The 20,824-nt window shown below is 40.2% G+C and overlaps 1 protein-coding gene across 4 annotated transcripts in view; it reads left to right on the top strand.

Moving 5' to 3' along the window:
• cadm2a (cell adhesion molecule 2a) overlaps positions 1-20,824 on the top strand; it is a 212,279-nt gene that overhangs the window by 149,779 nt on the left and 41,676 nt on the right. For all 4 annotated transcript variants that reach the window (XM_086308769.1, XM_086308768.1, XM_086308770.1 and 1 more), the window contains one exon: positions 7,743-7,892. In XM_086308769.1, the coding sequence (XP_086164895.1) occupies positions 7,743-7,892 (150 nt within the window). The remainder of the gene's footprint in view (positions 1-7,742; positions 7,893-20,824) is intronic.

Below are 20,824 nucleotides of genomic sequence, written 5' to 3'. Positions count from 1 at the left end.
GCTCTCAGCTTCATCTTCTTCTTCTTCTTGCTTGTTTGCTTTTGCTAGCTGGAAGAAAGCACTGTATGAAGTATTTATGAAGGCCTGGTTTACCTCCGTCATAAAACTGTGAGATGTCTGACCTTGGCTCAGAAAGGATAGTGAGATCCCTGGCCATTCTGGACTGAGCAAGCTTGAACTCAGGCAGCTAACATGCTGAGAATGGGCAGAGGTTTATATCTCTGCCCTTTAAATTGATGTGGCTGAATCAAGGGCAGAAAATACTGGGCAAATGGTAGAAGTGTCTGGAAACATGTCTGGTCACCAATTTGAATTTGGGTTGTGGGCTTTTATAAATTTTGATGTGTAGGTTTGGCTCCTGAAAAGTGGCATCGCAGAAAAGTTCGGCTGTGGCAGGTCTTTGTCATCAAAAACAGCAACAAAAAAGTCAAGAGGAGATACGTGAGCTGGCATGTTTGTTTCTCGTAGTGCTTTGTAAACTCGAGGAACACCACTTCTTCTTCTGTGTTTGCCCTTATATCATATTAAATGTTATTATTGTCCTTACATGAACAGCATGTGTTAACATTATCCACTCAGTGGAAACGGAAAAAACATACACAAACAAACCTGGACTCTCTCTGTAACGCTGCTCTTAAATAACACCTAACAGCACCATGGAGAAGTAGGTGATATTTTGTTGATCTGACTCCAAGGGCCAAGTTGGATGTCAAGTTTGCAACGGCAGCACCAACAGCTGCCCAGTCTAATTACTGTATGTAAATGACAACAGCACTGCCGTAGCCAGCCTCTCTGGTGCCGAATAATTAATTTCATATCTCCAGATCAAAAATGACTGTCCTGAGGTAATTGTATGCTCGTGCTGAATACAAAGGTAGCTCCACCCTCTGCAGGGGTTGCATTCAATTTGCTCACAGCAAGAAACTTATCATTGTCAAAAGAGCAAGCTCAGATTAGAAATACTCACACGCGGGCATGCTCGCTTGCAAGCGCAATTTACATACGCCTCATTTGCCAAGAGAAAAAGAACAAAGCTGAAAAGTGAATGTTTATTCAGTTATAAGAATGAAAACAGAGAGAACCACTATAACCCAATTTATGACCATTTGCATAACAATATCGTTCATATATGGACAGGTGACTGATTAAAGTAAACACCTGAACTGCAGACCCCTACAGAGAGGGGATCAGGTGGCTCTGTTATGCTGTGAGGGGCATAATGATGGCACTGTGTGGGATCACTTGCCCTCTTAGAGGGAACTATGGCAGTTCGAAGTGATTACCTTGGCGCTGTAGTGAAACATTTCAATCCAGATGGGAATGATCTCTTAAGGATGAAAATGATATGATCTGTAGGTCACAAGGGATCACCTATAAGAAACATCGAACTGAGATGTCCGACAGCACTCTCCACTGCCATCATCACCTAAATAAAAGCCAAATCCACACAGGAAGCGACAAGCAGCAACAGGCTGCCCAGGAGCCACAAAAAGTCAGTGACATACAGCGACTTCAGGTGACGGCAGGAGATATAACTTGTGGTGACACAAGGCGGGCAGGTCCTGAGCTTCTCAACCAGCAATTAAAAATAAAAATGAAGAAAACCACTGATTAGTAACTATGTAACTTAGGCAACCAGACCCTACAATATCTGCTAGTAACTGACAATCAGCTACAAAGTGATGGGCAATGAGTGTGGGTGCTTCTTAAGGGAATATCTTTGGAGAACCTGATAAAACAACACCTTACTAGTGGTCTTACTTATTTTAATAAAGATTACTAAACTTAGATATAGAATAATAGAATGTATGATATGTCAACTGTATAAATATTTATTGTCAGGTATTAGTTAACTGAAGTTTGGATTATACATTAGAAAAAGAAAGGTTAGCCCCAAAACACAACTGAAAGAGGAAGAGGTGTAAAGATGATAACAACAATTAGAACTGTGTGAAGTCTTCACCAACTATACAAGGTTTTAATAGATAAATGCACACAGGGAGAAAAATGGAAGGCAGATTTTAAATATTTCCACTTATGAGCGTTTTGGCAGCAGTGAAAGTGCTTTAAATCTAACTGTGCCTCCCTTTTCAAGCAATACCAGTCTAAATGCATTCAATTGTGTTTTTATTGCCGGAGATTTCACTTTGTCTTCTCTTTTCAAGATATTCAAAAGATAAATTACGTATGGTGCTTTAGACTCCACTCATACTCTTGTTCTTAAAAGCTGCTATATACTTTTTGTCGCAGTGGTAATTACCCTTTTTTTCCCACAGGAACATGCCATTTCATTTTATAGTGAACGCTAAAGGCTGGCTTTTTATGCCGGGCGTAATAGTGTTATGAAATGTTGATAAATCACATTGGAGATGCAACATTGATTTAGGATGGATGTTGATAGAAGGCGTGAAAAAGGTCACCGCAAAAGAGAAAAGAGACAACCCCGTGTATGCAGCGTGTTCTTGAGAAAAGCGTGTGTGAAAATTGTCGCAGTTGGAGGGAGAGTCCCAGAGTGAGGGCAGTGAGTGATGATGCTCTTCTCTGACATGTTAACTTCTGTTCCAGGAAGTTACTAACCACATTTTGTGCTTCATGTGATCAGCCCTAGCCTTTCCTTCCTGGAGATGACAGCGTATTCGTATTTTTATGTTTATTTTTTTCCAGTTGCGTGTTTAATATTTTTTCTGATGCTTTAAACAAGTGAAGAGGTTGGAGAGTTTTTATTCTCAAGGACGCTGTGACAGGATACATCCCTGGCTGATGAATTCACACCAGCTCTTGAGATGATAAAACTGTTGACCTTGTACCTTCTCTCCAATCACCAGGCCACTCTGCTGCCTGACACTTTGAGAATCACTCTGAAAACCTTGTGTACCCAGCTGCGTAGCCACCTGTGTAACCTTATAGACACTAACTGGTCATGGCAAAGATGTCATGTCCTATGTAATCTTTTGCCTCTCATTCGTTATCTTCTTAGTGGGATGCCTTTTTTAACAGTGAGCCACTTAAAGGCCACGCTTTATAGTGTCAGAGCATCTGAGAATATGCTTTGCAGGGTGGCTAAACCTTCGATGCGGTTTCAAATGCACATTTTTTAACACAGGATTATTGGAAAAACATCAGCAAGTGCTCATAATACATTTATTCTTCTATTATAACGTATAGCGATAATGGGAAATTCTTCTCTAAGGCCCTGCAGATCTAGTTCAGGTTCAAATGATTAATTGCTCTGAGCTTAACAGTTTAAATGCAGTTCTACTGTGTTACATTGTGGGTTTTATTTTTGTGCTTTTGACTATTGTTCTTACTTGCGGTAATAACATTGTGCCTCCTAATTCCAAGGGAGTCCCACAAGAGCTCCCACTCAGTATTAGAACTTCTCTTTTCCCAGCGCTGGAAATAAAATTAAAGTTTTAAACAAACCCAGAGATTAACCTAACTTGTGTGGACAAGGAAACAAAGGCAAGCAGAAAAATGTATACACATATTTATTATTGTATTTAACGTGGTAGATAATAGCCAGACTTAACAAGCTAACTCTTAGCTCCTTGCCAGTTCTCACATCTTACTTTTCATAACCCACACAAATTATGGGCATGCTCTACTAATCTGGAATTGTCCTTTAAATTTTAAGCATGATCCCAAGCCTGCAATTATCACTTGTGCTTGACTGGCTTAAAGGGTGACTCAGCTAATCAAAACTGTGGCCTGCCTCTTCCCGTCCTGTAATCCTGTATTCTCGGCCATACATCACAGCTCTACAGCTCAGTTGAGCTCCAGTCCTGGTATAAAGGTCAGTAGCTCCAGGCTGTCCATCTGTCTGCTGCATCTCTCTCTTTTTCTCTGCTTCTTGAATGCCTAAATAAGAAAGGTTAGTAGACTCGGCTGCTCTTGCTTGAAAGGTCATGTGGGGGAGCAGACAGGAAGCACCCAGGATACTCTTATATTCGTATCAGTGTTATTTGTCCAGTCATTTGCTTGGGCAAGAAGCGGCTGAATTGGCCCGTGCATTTTTCTATAATGCCTTTCATGTTTAGGCACTAAAAGTAAAGTGGGAGCTGTGTGGGGGCTATAGCATTAGTTCCTCCTGTCACTGAAGTTACAGCAGCTTCGTGTGTGCATGCAGGGTTCTTTTGATGCTGCAGAATGAATTAAGAGCCAATCAGAGCCCACCTTTATGGTAATTTGTGATGGATAAGAATCTACAGCTAAAGTGTCTGAAACTTTAGCACAGTATAGTAAATGATCTAATTCGAGCTAAATAAAGCAGAGCTAATTTCATAATGTCATTACTTTATAATGTCATGTAGATGAGAGGATTGTTGACCTGTCTTAGCCTTAGCATGTCAGTCAAGGTGGAGGGCAATTAAAATGACCCCATTCGCCGTGACAGATAGAGCACAATTGAGCAACAGAAAAGAGGTAGGATCAAGATAAACTTTAAAGACTAGGGAGCAGCAGGAGACAGAGAGAATATGAAAATGAGAGACAAAGCAAGTGGAAATGCCACCCTTCAGGGATCAACTAGAGGAAAAAAACGTGACAGAGAGGGTGGAGGGAATTGAGTGGAATGGATGTGAACTGGAAAAGACAGAGCAAGAAACTGAAAGTAGGAGAAAGAGTGGAGTTGAAGTGAGGAAAGGGCCTAAATTTAGACATGGAAATCAGGAGAGAACAGCTGCCTCCTTCCCTCAGGAGATACATTTAAATCAGGTCTGGCTGGCCAGAGGGGAGAATGGAAGAACCTACTCCACTGGCCAATTAGGCGCAAAGAACACTACGCTGTTCTAATATAACCATCATTGTGGCCCCTTTGGCCCTTTCAGTCCCAATGGAAGTGTAGCACCAGACACTGATGCAAAGCATAGACAGAGGGATCCCCGGACTATTGTAGATCTGTGTAGGAGAGGAAAGGAAAGAAGAGGAGAGATGAAATGTAAAAGCTAATAGTTTAGTGTGTCTAGCCAAAGTAAACCTATGGCATAAATATCTTTACATCGGCCTGATAGACCAGTGTGCCTCTGCTACCAGTCAGTCACTGACCAAATAGCTTTACACATATCTAATTCTGAAAAGGAACTGCAAACCAACTTATGGTGAAAATGTTATGGTATGTGGCAGGCTTTACGTCATTCCATGTTGACCTGCAGCAGGCTGACGTTTCCCTCTCACACAATGCTGCACTTCGTAGCAGAAAACTACAGCTCTTATTTTGTTTCGTATCAATACGCTATGCAAACACCCATATCAGTTTAAACTGCATACAGATTTGAATAAAGCTACATTCAAAACAAAATAAAATGAGGTGTGTTACACAACATATCTACAACATAGTGCTAACGCAATGCCGAGTAATTAGCCAGGGTATCCATCTGTTTCCTTGTTGAAGTAGCTGTTGTTAAAAAATAGTTTTATCAAATTCCAACAGGATCAGCTCAGTCAGTACGAGGCAAAGCTGCAAACTAGCATTTTAAAGGTGTGATAAGAGAGCGATGTGGGCATTCAAATGTATTAGATGAAGAGTCATACTGGATCATGGGGTGTTATATTTTGAGATGTGATTGAGCGGGCGTAAGTTAGCCATGTGCACTGGTGTAAACGTTTTTAAATGTGTGATTTTACAAACGGATAAATGTTTGAATTTAAAGAAAACAAGTGATTTTCACATATCGATCAGATTCCGCTGGTAAGACTTAAAAATTTGGAGCCCAAAACCAGTGAAGAAAGTTTGATCTTTTTGAATCATAGTCAAAATGTATTAGAATCATAGCACAGTGACTATGTATCTTTTTACACACACACACACACACACACATATATATTTATATATACATATATATATAGTTGATCATTTTCTGATATTACAATCTGATGCTGTGATACTTTTGCATTTGGTTACTCCGTAAGTCTTTAGTGAAAATCTGAATGAGCGAGCCACATTTTGGAAACGCTCATTTTCCCCCAAGACATACGTGGCATTTTGCCATACTCATTAAATCACTCAATTCTTCCTTGTTTGTCATAAGCAGATAATTTGGAAAACAAACTCGTCTATTATATTTTAAGATATAAGTGAAGAGTTGGCAACACAACAAGCAAGCGGCTCCCCAGACACATCTGCTACGGTAATGAACTAAAATTATATTTTGCAAAATCTCACTCACAAAACATCATTGGTACCATCGGGTATGGCGGTTAACCATTAACTTCTCTTTGTGGCCACCACAAAGGAAACAAAATGTATCACACTGGGCCGCATGTCGCTCCACTGCGTGAGCGAAAAAAATGAGAAAAAGTAAGTGATTTAAAGAGAAGGAGTAATAAAGAGAGTGAGGGCAGGCGCAGCAGAACGGTAAATCGCTGGCAGATCATGCCTCATGCAAAACTTTCATGAATAAAACATATTCCTAGCCTCCCATAGCTCACATCCATTTTTCCTTCGTTTCCCTCCTCTTCCCGCTCTATCTCTCACACGCATGATTAACCTCGGGAGGCCTTAATCAACACTGGAAATGACCCGTGCTCCATGACTTACCTGTCGCTTCCTCTCTTTCTCTCCTTCACCTCACCTTCTCCTGTCTCCGCACATCCTTCGGCGTGGGTTTCCCCTGCCTCGTCTGCTCGCCCAGAAGACAAAACACCGTCTGCGGGTTTGTTTATGCTACCTGTGCAATAATTAACTTGTGTAAGAAAACTCAATTAGCAGCGTTCAGTGGATATCGTGGCGTTTAAAATCTCACAAATTTGAAATATTTTTTTCGCCTTATATATGTTTTTCTTTTCTTCTGTGTTTCCTAATCCTTGCCTGGGGAGGAATGGCGGTTTAAGACGTGAGAGTTAGCTGGGGATGAATAATCTTTCTTACCTAAGCCTTCATTCACACAGTCTTTAAAATCTGTCCTCCGGGGATGGGGACAGGGATAGATTTATGGTTATTATTATTTACTTGCTTACTTGCTCCCTCAGCCTTCACACTAAAGCGTACCCAAACACGCATGTAGACCCACACGAGCAACAGTGTGAGCTGTCCAGAGTTCTGAAAACTGGCAGGCGGCTATTGATGAACTGGCTCCAGAAGTGACCTGTCCGTGGTCCTGAAAACTCCCTCTATTCAGCTTAGAGGTCACCCAGAATGATATCACTCAGTTGAGCTCTGCGATTCTCTCTTTGGATGCAGGCTTAACACAAATTAACATCCATGCATGCACACGAGTCCACAGAGAACAGTTTTTAATTGGTCTTCCCTGTGTAGCTAAGGTTTCAGGGTTGGTACCGCGGGCTAAATGCCTCCTGTGTGTTCAATGTTAGGGTCCAATTTAGCACACAGTAGTGACTGGCCAGTCTGCCTGAACATTTGCTTTGTAATTAGGCTGTTAAGCTTCTTCTTCTTTTTTTCAGACACACGAGACATTTTTGTTCTTCCCTTTTCTTCCCTAGTGAAGAGCTGATTTACTCCTCCAGTGATATTAAAGTATTTTACTTATTTTTACAAGCATCCTTATCAAACAGCTGGATAAAAATCGAATTCTCCAGTTTACCTGCAGAGCTTCTTATTTTATATCGCTGTCCTTGTGCTGAATTGAAATTCATCAAGAGAATTTAATTACCAAAGCACCCGTACAAGTTGAGCAATCGCAAATGTGCCATCTGTCTGACTCTGTCTGCCCCAGCAGCTTTCTCTGTCCCCCACCTGATGCATCCACATCTCCTCTTACACGTTTCTCGTTTGTGTCGTTTTGCAGGGATAAGCGGACAGTATCCTCTGGTTCAGAACGTGACTGTGACAGAGGGTGGGATAGCGAACCTGACCTGCCGTGTGGAGTTTAATGACAACACCTCCCTCCAGTGGTCAAACCCAGCACAGCAGACCCTCTTTTTTGGGGACAAGAAGGGTGAGTTGGAGATGAAGCAGACAACAGCCACCACATGACAGATCTGGTCTTTAAAAGTATATGTTGGGTTTGCAGAGGAATGCATAAAACGGGATTGAATCCTTTTTTTTTTTTTTTGTTGGTTGGAGATTGACCTAAAAAAACCAAAAAATCGTACTTTTTCTGTGTGTCTGTCTCTGCTGTGTCTCAGCATCTGTCCCACATTTCTCGAGTTTGTGTTTTCATGTCTGTGCAGCACGTTTTTTCATAGTAAGGAGAAACAGATACACTTGTGTCCCAGCTGCTTCTCATGCTGTTTTTTGCAAAGCTTCCCTCTGTGGATGTATAGTATGCCGTTGTTATTACTCTTTTACTTTGTTACTGTTCATCCTTACACACATAGATAGACACACATCGCTACAAAGAAGCCGTCAGTGGTGAGAGTAGATGTGACCAGCTCTATTTTGAACAGTATAACCAGTGCTGATTACCACCTGCCATTTGCAGTTTAAGGGCTTTAGCTTCTCTGTCAGTTTGTTTGCAGTTGGTTTTGCTTCACTGTAACGGTTGTCTGTGGTGAATGATTGGAAAGTATAACTGAATAAGGTAAGTGGGGGTGTAAAAACAGGCTAGTGCATTTTTCATCCATCTTATCTGGCATTTCAAGCACAAGCATGATCAGTGCAAACCTTCGATCAGATTAACCACCGCCAATAAAAAAATGATGTGGTGGATCAAATCCATTTTTATTTTCTATAACCCCTCGATCTAAATTTAAAACGGTGCTTAAAAGGTTTAAATTGATGTTCTGGTCAAGTTGGAAGATCATCCCACACGTTCTGTTGGTGCTTAGCTCGTACCAGCATTAGCGTCTGCAGCACACAGTATATTAGGAGTGATGCAATATTGTTGGCTTGTGTATAAGTGAGAGCAATAAAGTTGTTGCTGATATTCAAAGACTCATTTTCACATTTTGTGGTATAGCCTTCATCAGCAGAGCATACCTTGCTGGAGTATCCAGTTAGCTATTTAGTGGTACATTTTTCCCCAGGTATTACAATGGGTGCTCGGACCCAAATGACTGTCGTATAACGCAGAAGCGAACAAAAACACTTTGAAGCTACAGTGAAATTTCATAGCACATAAAAGCGTCAGCAATGAAAGCCACATCTTTGTGAGAAGTGCCTAAAGAGTGACAAGCAAAAAGTACAGACTTCACTTAAAGTGCGTGGGCGAGGGGCGTGTTTAAATCCAGTTTAAAGAGATTTCACACTTTTTTTTATAATAAGAGGTGTTTATACCCTCTTAATCAAACTCATGCTTCAAATGTATGGGTTTGTAAAAATTTTGCAACTGTGAGGATATGCTGCAGCGTACAAACAGAGGAGAGAATGTTTAGCGTTTTGTTATATAGGACTTTAACAATCTCATCAACACATCCCACTTTCAGGGAGAAAACAGCCTGGGAGTGATGTGTCTGCAGAGAAGAATCGAAGCTCTGTATAAATAACAGTTTATATACCAGAGAGCTGCATATTCCCACACAGACATTTCTCCATTAAACAAATGCAAGCCCTTGTTATTGTTCACACATTCACCGACGCACGCAAACACAATATCCTGCGTGAATACACAAACTCTAGGTGTGGCAGGAAACTGCCATTGTTTTAATGGCTAATAAGTACAGAGGGTTTATTCCTGACCTTTTACACCATCTTCAGTAGTGTCCCCATAAAGAGGATTCATGGGCCTTATTTAGTTGGTTCATGCCTGCTGGAGTGATTGTGCCCTGCGCATCTCTCAGCTGTATTATTTGAGTGTCATAGAGTATGAATCACACTCTCTTGTAAGTGTCTGGATTAAGCACATATGGGATTTACACCGTCTTTTTCCATTATCCCGCTGCCCACTGGGCTTCCTTGTCCGTTTGGGTGTTCATGCACTGTACGCGTGTGTGTTTTCTGTGTTGTTGTTTGTATGTATTTTTGCATAGGGTAACTGAATGCATGCATGGGGCAAAGCATTTCAATTTTCCGTCATTCACGTTTTCACTTACCTGCCTTTTTTCAGAAAGAGCAGCGGTAAAAAGCTGCATTGAACATCAAATTCAACAGGTGATGTTCTTCGCAGGTTATTCCATATCACACCAGGGGTCGGGGCTTGGGGGTCTATTTCATGGCATTTCCAATGCAAGGCTCTAAGATTGGAAATGAAAAACCAGCCAAGGACTTTCTTATTATCAGAAAAGCAGGGGGATACTACTAAGGCTCCAGGGCTGTGTTGCTGTTTTGGTTTGGGTCTGTATTTGTGTATGTGTGTGTATGTGTGCTTTGGGAGTTGTCTTGCTGAACGTGGCAAATTCAGATGCACATGCTGATGGGAGCACAGAGATGGTGAGTGTTTCCAAAGTGCCACTGGCAGTGTGTGAAAGGAAAGATGTCTCAGCTGCAAACGCCTTTGAGCACAGTAGGTTTCAGATTAATTTTCCTTGCTGCCTGTTGGGAAGAAGAAGATGGGGATTAGGGCAAGCACACAGTTGCTCAAAAATACAACCCCAACTCTGCAACTTTTTGCATACTTTGCTATGTCACAGTGGTTGAAAAAACTATTTTTCCCTCCGTCTCTTAATGTACAAGATATTTTCCATGCAGCATCTACCTTGTTTGAACCTGCAGGTTTACTCCGTGTAAACGCAATTCTTCTTTAAATGTTAAAGGTCTATTTCAAAGTCAGCTACCGTAAATATCATTGTGATGAATTGTGGTTTTCTCTCCACTCTCCACCGAAGGAATCATTTCAGATTTCCGTATTGATGCGCGTCTGCGCAGCAGGCTGGTGACTTTGCACCGCACCTGCATGACCACATGTCGAATCACAAAAAAACGTCACTTGCATCCGGGGTTAAACCCAGCCACAGAGCATTAGCATAAACATATTGCTTTTGGAAAGACAAATGCAGCAACTGACTCCATCGTAGTCTTTTGAGTGGTGCCGGTTTCTCGGCTGTTGTTGTTTAATGTCAGCGCTGAGATTCACCTCTAAGACATTTAGTCAGATGAAAGAGACTCCTCTTGTCTCCCATCCTCTCAAAGGTGCTGGCTGTGAAGAGTTGTTTGAATTTCAAATAAGTCATTGTCCCGAATGTAGCCAATTTTGTCCTTTCCATCACTTACCACTAAGGGACTTAAGCTGTGCTTTGACAGTGAGAGAGATGAGCGCTGGGCAAGAGGGATTCTCTCTTTTATAAGATTCAAAAGAGGCTAATATCTCCTTACAAATTGCTCTTTTGGTTGACTTGATAATAGCTTTATTTCCTGGATGGAGAAATTCTGCAATGGCCCATAATTACAAAATATTCGTTATTCCCATACTAGGAAGAGCCTATGTATAATTACTTTCCAGGCTAAATTTGCAAGCCTATTTAGTGGACTCATCATGTGTGAGCGCTCGCTATGGTATGACATTTAAATCACTTACTCAACATGGTTGCTGTAATTCGCTAACCCTTTTACATACCATTTCTTTCTTTCTTTTTTGAACACCCACATGTGGGTTTTCATTTTCAACCTACTTCCTTGATTCTTTTCCCTTCTCTTTAATTATCTGTCCACCCCTACCTTCCCGACTATGGCAGGATCATGGTTTACCTGTCTTTACATGCATCATAAAGCGCTTCCCTGCAGCACAAACTTGGCAGAGCTGAATACATTATAGTTCTGTTCAAAATGATACTAAAGCGGCAGGCCTTTGTACTGGGAGCTCTGTGGCTAGAAAAGATTCTGCACATATTTCTCCAGTAATGTAATTAGTGGTCTGATATTTGGGTTTAGGTCATGTTGTCTTTGGACAACCTCCAGGAAAAAATAGTGACATGCCTTGCTGTGTGGTGGTGTAGTATTTCTTCAGGGTCAGAAATAGTACGCTTTATTCTGGAACTGACATCATTTATATTTGCTCGTTTAGTTCCTGAAATAGTTTCCCAGCTAGATAAGCGTGCACAAGTACAGGGAAACTATCGTGTTGCACTATGAGAAGATTTTTATTTTAATTTTTTTGCCATTTTCACCTTCACTGAGTAGATGTGGCAGAGGCAGGAAATGTGAGGAAAGCGAGCAGATTGACATGCAGTAAAGGTCTGAGTTCAGCGTGAATCAAACCAGGGACTCTTAAAGATCCTTAAAGATATTTGCACCCATGTGGCATTCACTCTGAACACTCAGCCATTGAGTTGGTCTGTTTACAGTAGAAAAAGATAAAAATGGATTTTACAATAATAGTTCTCAGAAAAAAAGATCTAAAAGAAACATCTTTTAGATAAAAATACCATTGAATGCCGTTCTTTTCATGTAAATGCTACAGATTCAGCAAATCCTCATGAGTGCTGTTCTGTATATGTATTTGTTATGAATATATAGGCACTGAAATTAGTTTGACATCTTTCCAGCTAAATGCTTTATTAATGCTTAGATTTTGAGAGATTAATGCAAATTTTAAAGCATTTTTCATGCTCTTCAGTTACTCTGGTCTTGCCTCATGCTGCTTAAAAGGCAAACTGACCATTAAGAGGTCACGCTGTCTTTGTAACTTCTAATGCAATGTGAACTCGGGGAGCTACCTGAGTCCCGCGCATATGCGCTGGCATATTAGAAGAACAGTCAAATTAAAAACTGCATTCTAAAAATGGGCAAATTTTTCAGATCTGTTTGCCACAGAGGTTATTTTTTAGCATTTTTTTATGTAACTATGAGCAATAGTTTGCTAATGGTTCTTGAAAAATGACCCAGTGCTGAGTGCACCTGTGGTGGACAACTCTGTCTATGCTGCGCTATTTGCAGATTGATTGAATCTGTTTAAACATTAAGATTAGTGTTATGGGTGAACAGCTAAGGGCCAACTGCTCATTTTTAGGCCCCCAAACTGCTGAATATGAAACTATTCAGGTCCTAAGATATCAAATATTCAGCTGTCTGAATCAATTTGCTGGCTGTTTGTGGTTGTGTGAGCGTGTGTATCTGTGCTTGTAAGCCCATATATACGTGTGTGCATGTGGAATGTCAAGCCTTCCACCTCCCCGGTATGCAACCATGAAAGCTTTGATGCATTCAGAGTATCTGTGCCTGAGCAATTTAGGGGGATAGGCTTTTAAAAGTTTTCCAAAGTAAATAACAAAATAAGAAATGCCTGACAGACTTTTTATTAAACAGATAGCAGAACTTTCTCTCAAAAGTTAATCTTAGCTAGAAAGTTTAACTTTTGAGACAGCTGTTTTTTTTCCCCCTGGTAGAGTACCTCTATGAAACATCCTTTCATATCGGGCTGAAGATTGGTACGGTGTTCTCTCTGATAGAAAAAAAACTTGACTGTAAATCTCCAAAGATCCCTAACAAGTCCCCTTTCTCCAAGACAAGGACCATAAAACATGAGAGGAAGAAAAAGAAGGAAAAGGAGATGGAATGTAGGCCTTGGTGGGATAAAGGAGACGAATTAAGGAGGCATTTTATGAGAGCTTTCAGATGCAGTTATCACCTGTGAAAGAAACAGGCAAACTTTTTCTCTGACCTTGAGCATTCTGCGTCTTCTCTCTTTGTCATTTCACTTTGCGCATGTCTGTGTTTGAATGTAACATTCAGCGTTTGATTTGAAAAAAAGGGGGGAAAAACCCTGCTTTTGTTTGCAGTGCACTTAGACGTGCATGCAGGTATTGTAATTAAAAGTTCTGTATAGTTGTCACTGTGGATTGGAGAAACTGGTGTCAGACAAATGTCATTTCTGCTCGTTCTGATGTAAAACAGGCTGAGGTGAGAAAGACAGTGCACTGTCAAATGAGGCAACAGATCCAGTTATTACTGTCTTTATTAGTAGAGCCACTTATCATTCACAGGGTGTAGAGAAGGATACTGGAGGCAAATGGGAATAATTACCTCACACTTATAGTGTCAGGCTTATTCTTTCTGTCTTTAAGGAGAAAGTTCTGGAGTGCAGAATTGGGAATAGGAAATAATTTCTCTCTCTCTCGTTTCTTTTTTAGAAAAAGAAATCCATTTTTTAAACTGCAGCCTAAAATTAAGAGTTGTTTGCAGGGAACCTTTAACACTATAAAAACAAGGATACAACACTGCAGACCTTTTCCACTTTCTTTTAAATGCTTTGCAAAGTCATTTTGAAGGATAGCTGTAAAAATATGTAGCACCTTATAGACACCCCGCTCTCGAGCTGCTGGGGAAAATGTATTCCTCTGCAAAATACAGTAGAGTTTATGGGCAAGAGCTGTCTCCTCGTTGACCCACTTCTCACAAGGACTTAATGAAGTAGGGCTGGCGAGGGTGTCCCACTGAACTCGACATGGCAGGTAGAGACTGATGAAAGAAAATCATTTCTGTCACAGGAAAAATCTCCACAAGCCAATTACTCTATAGAGTATGGCACATTTTACATTTTAAAAAGCCAGTATTCCACCGAAAGCTATAACGGGTAATGGAGGCTGAGGAATGCCTGAGATAGAGAATATACATTAAGCAATTCAATAGGCATTGCATTCTGTTTGCTTTTCCCTATCAGTCCCTCACACACACACATTCGCACAGACAAATTCAAGTCCCCAGATGGGTTGTTGACAAGGAAAAGAGAACAGTCACATCCAGACACAGGCGGCTGAATGTATATTCTGAAATTTGCACTTTTCTCATTATAAAACTGTGTCACTTGAATGAACAAACACCTGCCAAGGTTCCATACTAATACATACTGTCCCTGGATAGATGAAGGGACAGGGAGGTAGAAGGAAGGAGGGGGTCAGTGGAAAGAGGGAAAGAAAAGGGCAGAAGAGAGGCGAAGAAAAAATATAAGGAAGCAGTAAAATGTGCAAACATGACAGGTTAAAAGTGAGTAGTTTGAAAGTCCTGGCTATTATATGGACTCTGTATGTCCATACAATAAACACGTGTCTAGTGTAAAACAAAAAAAAATGTAATTACCATCCATTCACATACACGTTTCCTTTCCTGCCATTTTTAATGGTTCCGCAAAGCAACACAGGAAAACTGCTACAGTATGTATGCAGTCTAATTTGATATGTGCTGGACTCCAGTTGCACACACACTGTGCATGTCACCATATATAAACAATTTGCTGGCATGCTGTGGTCATCTACTGTGATATTTGCAATTTTAGTGAGGCTCACCTAACATATTGATGGAGCACAAAGCCATCAGCTGTGTGTGGTAACAAACTTACTGTAGGGTTACCCTGGTGGAGCTGGACAGAGCTTTGAATACTCAAGCCTTCTGTTCTCTGTGGGAACAAAGGAAAAGTGATTAAATAGATACCTTTTAGTTTCACTGTGGTATCACATTTTTAAAGGTGAATGCTGACTATAATGCAGGTTTGGGTAAGACACTGGTCGGACTGTGCCATAGTCAGATTTGGATACTTAACATGTATAGTGCCATTGCTATTATCTGTGTTCTTAACTAATTATTAAAGTCAGTTTCATAGCAAAACCAGGAGGTGAAAAATGTCCATGACAGGCAGATCATACCTTATGTTTTGAGCTTTAATGGTGAAATGTAAAGATAATGTCAATAAGTGCAATAAAGGCTTCCCAACACATGTTAACAGATTAGAGCCTAAGAGGAAGAGGCGTAAACACCGCTGCTCCACCTGTTTATATTAAAATGTTGACCAAAGGTGGTAGATGTCTGTGTGAACTACTGAAGATGCACTATTTTAATTGAATCTTTTATTAAGGATCAAAAATTAAAATTGCACAGAACAAACAGAGCATGTGTGCCTCCATACACAGTTTCCCACCCATAATAAAAATGAATAAAGCATCTTGCACCTTCTGTCTGTGCAAGCTTTGCTTTGTCTTAGCTTTCCATTTCTGCACTCTGCGCTTTTCTTCTCAGAATCTTGGAGCTTTGGTGTTACGGCCGTTTACTGTTATCTGACGTCACGGCTGCATTCATGGGAACCTCAGCATGGATGCTGTTCTCAGCCTGAGGCCATCAGCGGTTGTAATTGGATGTAGAGAGAATCACAAACTTGGGCTCAGTGATCAAAAAACAAATGTGGTTGTATTCCGTCAGTAGTTATTGTGGAATACAAATCTGCCACTCTTTGATGTTGACAACAACACCGTCCTCCACGAACACATTCAGGGCTGTCGGCACTAATGGTCTATAATGGATGGCATGCAGCTGCAGCACCTTCGCAGACAAATAGCAAAGGATGCATTCCTCTTCTCCACTCTCTCTGTCAATATACAAGCTTTCATGTGAAAGACTAGTGGTCGACTGTTTGTTCTACATGCTGTGGAAAAATGTATGTCCTGTGCACTGCTTTTATGTTGTATAAATCATGTATAATTAGTATATAAAATTTGAACCCTAAAGAAAATCCAAATGTTAAAAAATATAAGCTACATTCATTGGGTGTTTCATCCCTTAATTGTATCCGTCTCCATCTGGCGAGCCAGAAGTTGATGTTGTAATGATGTGGTCACATGAGCTTCTGGCCTCTCCTGCTTACCCTAACCCAGTCAGCGCTCTTCTCCCAGCTCTGCCCTCTGAGAGATCTTGCTCTTGGTCTTCCTAGAGCTAAATAGCTTCTCCCCTGCCCTGATCAGCTGGGTGGATGGTGCTGATGTCCCAATGGGTTTGCAGTTTCATACACATCTCCTGCTCAGAGATATGTGCCAGATCCAGGAGGACCGTCTCTCTTGGGTAAATGACATATTGCAACCTGACAAAGGTGTGGGCCAAGATGCTTTTGTATCCACAGAGCATGTCTCAATTCCCAAATGTGCAGGTTAGCTGAAGGGAAGGGTGCCTCAAACTACACTGATAGAAACAGTGAAAACATTTCTCCAGAAGCCAGTTTCACTGCCTTTGTCCTTTGATTGTCATTTGCCTTCTGCGACCCCTGTAACTCTAATCCTTCCCAGTTAGGTATTTAGGTAAGCATTTGGACAATAGCACAACATTTTAGTCTTAATTCAGATAGTACTAAAAGTATTAACTCTTTATGAATTAAAGTCGTTGTTATAAACAGCCTTTTCAGGAGGTCATTGGACAAACTAACATCATTTTAAATTATTTTAAATGGTTTGTGTTTAACACTTTGCAACCAGTGAAAACTTGAAGTCCAGAACCCATGGACGTCAACAAATGTTGTTTCCTCAAATTCACTTACAGGCCTTTAATGCTGCCTGCGTGTATTTTTTTTTTCTTCAATAACTGAAAAGCATGCTCTGTTGGGCTGAGATCAGATGACTTGGTCTTTGAGGAATATTCCATTTCTATTCTTTGAGAAACTTTTTGGTTTCTCAAAGGTTTAGGTTATTATGGCTGTGCATGGTAAAGTGTATAATGGATAGTGAAGTTTTGGAGTATTTGGCTGAATCTGAGCAGAGAGTATAGCCCTCTGTAAACCTCCAAATGCATCCTGTTTCATCTGTCAGCAGTCAAAACACTAGTGACACTGTAACACTTCCACTTACAGCCATACATGTTCATGCCATAACATTGCCTTCACCGTGTTTGACAGATGAGGTGATATGCCGTCATCCCGCTACAAGTTAATTTTCGTTTCTTCTGTCCTAATCTTTTTAGAACTGTTTTGTTTAGGAAAATTCAAATCTGGCCATTCTGTTCATGTGCGTTACCAGTGATTTTTCTTTTGCTGTAAATCCTCCGCGTGAAAGCATCACTGGATTGTAGACAATGATGTGGCTACCTCAGCCTGAGATCGTTCTTAACTTAGTTAGATCATATGAGTGGGTTTTGGAAACTGTGCAATGATTCATTGTAGCTGTCTTCTGCTGTCTTTCAGGATGTTTAGTGTTGCTGATCAGCCTGCACAATCCTTCTTCTTCTTCTTCTTCTTCTTCTTAAAATGTACCTGATTATTGATCTCTTTGTTTTGGATTTTCAGCCTAATGACAGCCTCTCTCATTTACATAAACATGTGTTTGGACCTCATATTGAGAGTACAAGTAAAAAAAAATTACCTAAGAACAGGCCTGACCATGACAATGATTTGCCAGTTAGATGTCTCTTTTGATTAATTGTTTTTGGGCACTGGTATAAAAGTGGCTTTAATTCTTAAACAGTGAATTTAGTTTTGTTTACAACCTTTTTGTAAACTTTAATTACTTTAAATTAATTTAAACTTTAATTATTTTATTCTTTAAACTTTTGTTAAACTCCCCTTGATTAAATATGAAAATCTTTATGTCACACGTTGATTATTTGATTTACAGTCCATTGTATTGGTGTACAATGCTAAAATTACAAAAATTAATGGAATCATTGTCCAAAAACATATACACCTTACTACATTTCTAGATAAGACAGACTTTATTTGTAACTTGCTGATCAATTGGTCTGATTATGGAAGTGGGACTGAAATCTAAGGGTATTTTTACTGTTAGCAGTATCCTTAACAGCTATGTTGTGATTTCATGGCTATATATAACAGCTTTCATGTTTCAAAACCCAGCCTGAATCCCCTCCTTCCAGGGGGCTCAGGATGATCCTGCTTTTTGGCATCGAATCTATCCTGATCTTTGCCTGTAACTACTGGAGGAAACTACTGGAGGAACACATGACTGGATTACAAAATCCAGATTATGTATTGAATAATAAGAATCATATAAATTCAGTATTTGAGGAGTATTTAATCGTTTTTCTCCATTCCTTTATCAGGAGGTGATTGACAGGATTTTCCCACTGATTCAATCACGTTTTGTTACAGCTGAGTCACTTTACAATTAATCACATTTATTATAAATGTAATGTCATCACAGCAAGTCAAATCATTCTCATTACTTTGCTTAAGTAAACCAGCAAATCAGAAAAGTCTAGATGCTTTCCAATGAACTCCTCATGCCCCTCATTCTCTCTCAAATCAAATCTTAGAGTGGGATTTCGAAGAGAGGACAGGATGAAGGTAGAGTTGTATCGCGACAGCAAGCGAGCCAGCTACAGTAAATGTATTTCCTGACATTTGCCTGCTCGTACTTCCTTGCCCAAAGCAAATAAGGCAACAGTTGAACTGAAGCGTTGTTTAACTTTTACACATTCACAGGTTAGTGGAGCTGCCTGAGTAGACAGAATGAGGTCTTAGGGTGGGTGGAAAGAGAGAAACTGAGAGACTGACAGAAAGATAGATAAACAGAGACAAAGAGCAGTTTTTGTCGGGATTTAATCCATATTTACCTTATTTTATTTGTTGGGACAAAGTCTATGCATTTGTTTGTGTAGTTTGATGACACGCGACAGGAATCCTATCTGTTCAGGAGAGCTTTAACCATCAGCTGAACTGGCAGCGTATTAGACTGAAACTAATTCTGTGGTCTTGCATTAACGGGCATGTGAACTCATACAGACACTCACAGAAACAGCAGTGTACTGTCACTACACTGGAGCCTACAGATATGTCATGTGCTCATATCAACTTGTCATGTCTGCTCAGGCTCTGTACACAACGTGTAGCGATAACCGGTGTTGTGAAGAACGGGAAAGGACAGAACAAATGCAATAATAAATGAGACAGAGCAGCTGTTGTTTAGCCAAACCGATTACAACACTTTCGCCATCGACGGTAGATGTTTAGCCTGGAACCCACAAAGCAAATCCTTCATGTCTTTGCAGACCAAATGACACAGCATTGCTCACTGACATTTCTCTTTATTTTTCAGCTCTGTGATCACAGCATGCACACATAGAAGCTTCCAAAATAATGCACCTAGAAAGGCTAGAAATGTGCCACTGTCTGACATTTATGAAGGTACAGTTTCCACTACGTATAGATTATTACCTGTGCAACACTGAATGCCTTCTGCTTCACAAAGTTTTAATGAGAATAGAAGATGAGCAAATTTTTCACGAGTACTGTCACGGGAAAAACTACACGTAAATCCCCAAAATTATAATAGTGTACGGTTTGAAAAAAATGTTTTGCAACACATAGATTATTATCATTAGACTTTCCAAAGTTATGAGCAATTATCTGGCCCAGTTCCTCTGTTCTTTGTTACACGTATTCTGAAAATTCCCAGAAGAATTGTTTGGTCCAGGTTCATTTTGGTTCTACATGAAATCTTTTCAATTCAGATTTACAATAACCCCAGTACCGTTGTCTACTGGGCCAGTAGTGTGAGGCAGTACAATTATTTCTTACATCTCATGTTTTCATGCTTGGATGCCCATCAGCAAAAAGAGTAACATATTGATGAACTGTAAAGAGTGCAACTATCCCAGCTGTGCAATAAGACGCCAGCTGAACCAGTTAAATACAAAGAGAGCGCCGGCTTCTTTCAAAGAATTTGAAATGAGGCCTGATCTATATCTTAGCCTTATTAAGGTGCCTATTAAAAATATCTAATTATGTATTACTCATAAGATACAAATACGCTTTCAAAAGCTGACATGAAAGAAAATGTAAACATCTGTACAGAAATAGTCATGCTATCTTTCTGTTCTTTCCTTTAATCCAACCATACTAAGTCACACATGCGCACACACTGTACTTGAACAAGGGGAGTTCTGAGTCACTTTCATGGAGATTAAAAGCAAAGTAGCCTTGGCTGCTCATATTAAATAAGGTTTGTAGAAAGGCATTATACTAGCAAAAGGAAGGCTTGACTAAATCTTCCCGACAGCCAAGGCCACAGAAACAGCAGGAAAGAAATTTCTGCACACTTTATAGTTCACACAGCCTTTTTTTCTAATTGCAAATTAGTGTGTAGTTTTTCGACTGCTATTTCCAAGGTGTCGACGAATTTTATTAAATTTTTTTTATTTTAGCGCACGCTCCCGTCCTATCATAGACGTGAAGTCTAGTTTGAAGAGCCCTCTTGTATCTTTAAACTCGCCATTCAATCACAGCAAATCTATTTCTACTTGCACATCTTGCCAAATTCTCATTAAGCCTCACTCTCTGCCTTTTAT

The sequence above is a fragment of the Aulonocara sp. 'chitande type north' Nkhata Bay genome, linkage group LG10, assembly GCF_057382095.1.
Source record: "Aulonocara sp. 'chitande type north' Nkhata Bay isolate Kocher_YH1m ecotype deep benthic linkage group LG10, A_spYH_male_GT1.1, whole genome shotgun sequence".
In the NCBI taxonomy this organism is placed as follows: Eukaryota; Metazoa; Chordata; class Actinopteri; order Cichliformes; family Cichlidae; genus Aulonocara; species Aulonocara sp. 'chitande type north' Nkhata Bay.
This window is presented reverse-complemented; position numbering and strand designations above follow the sequence as displayed.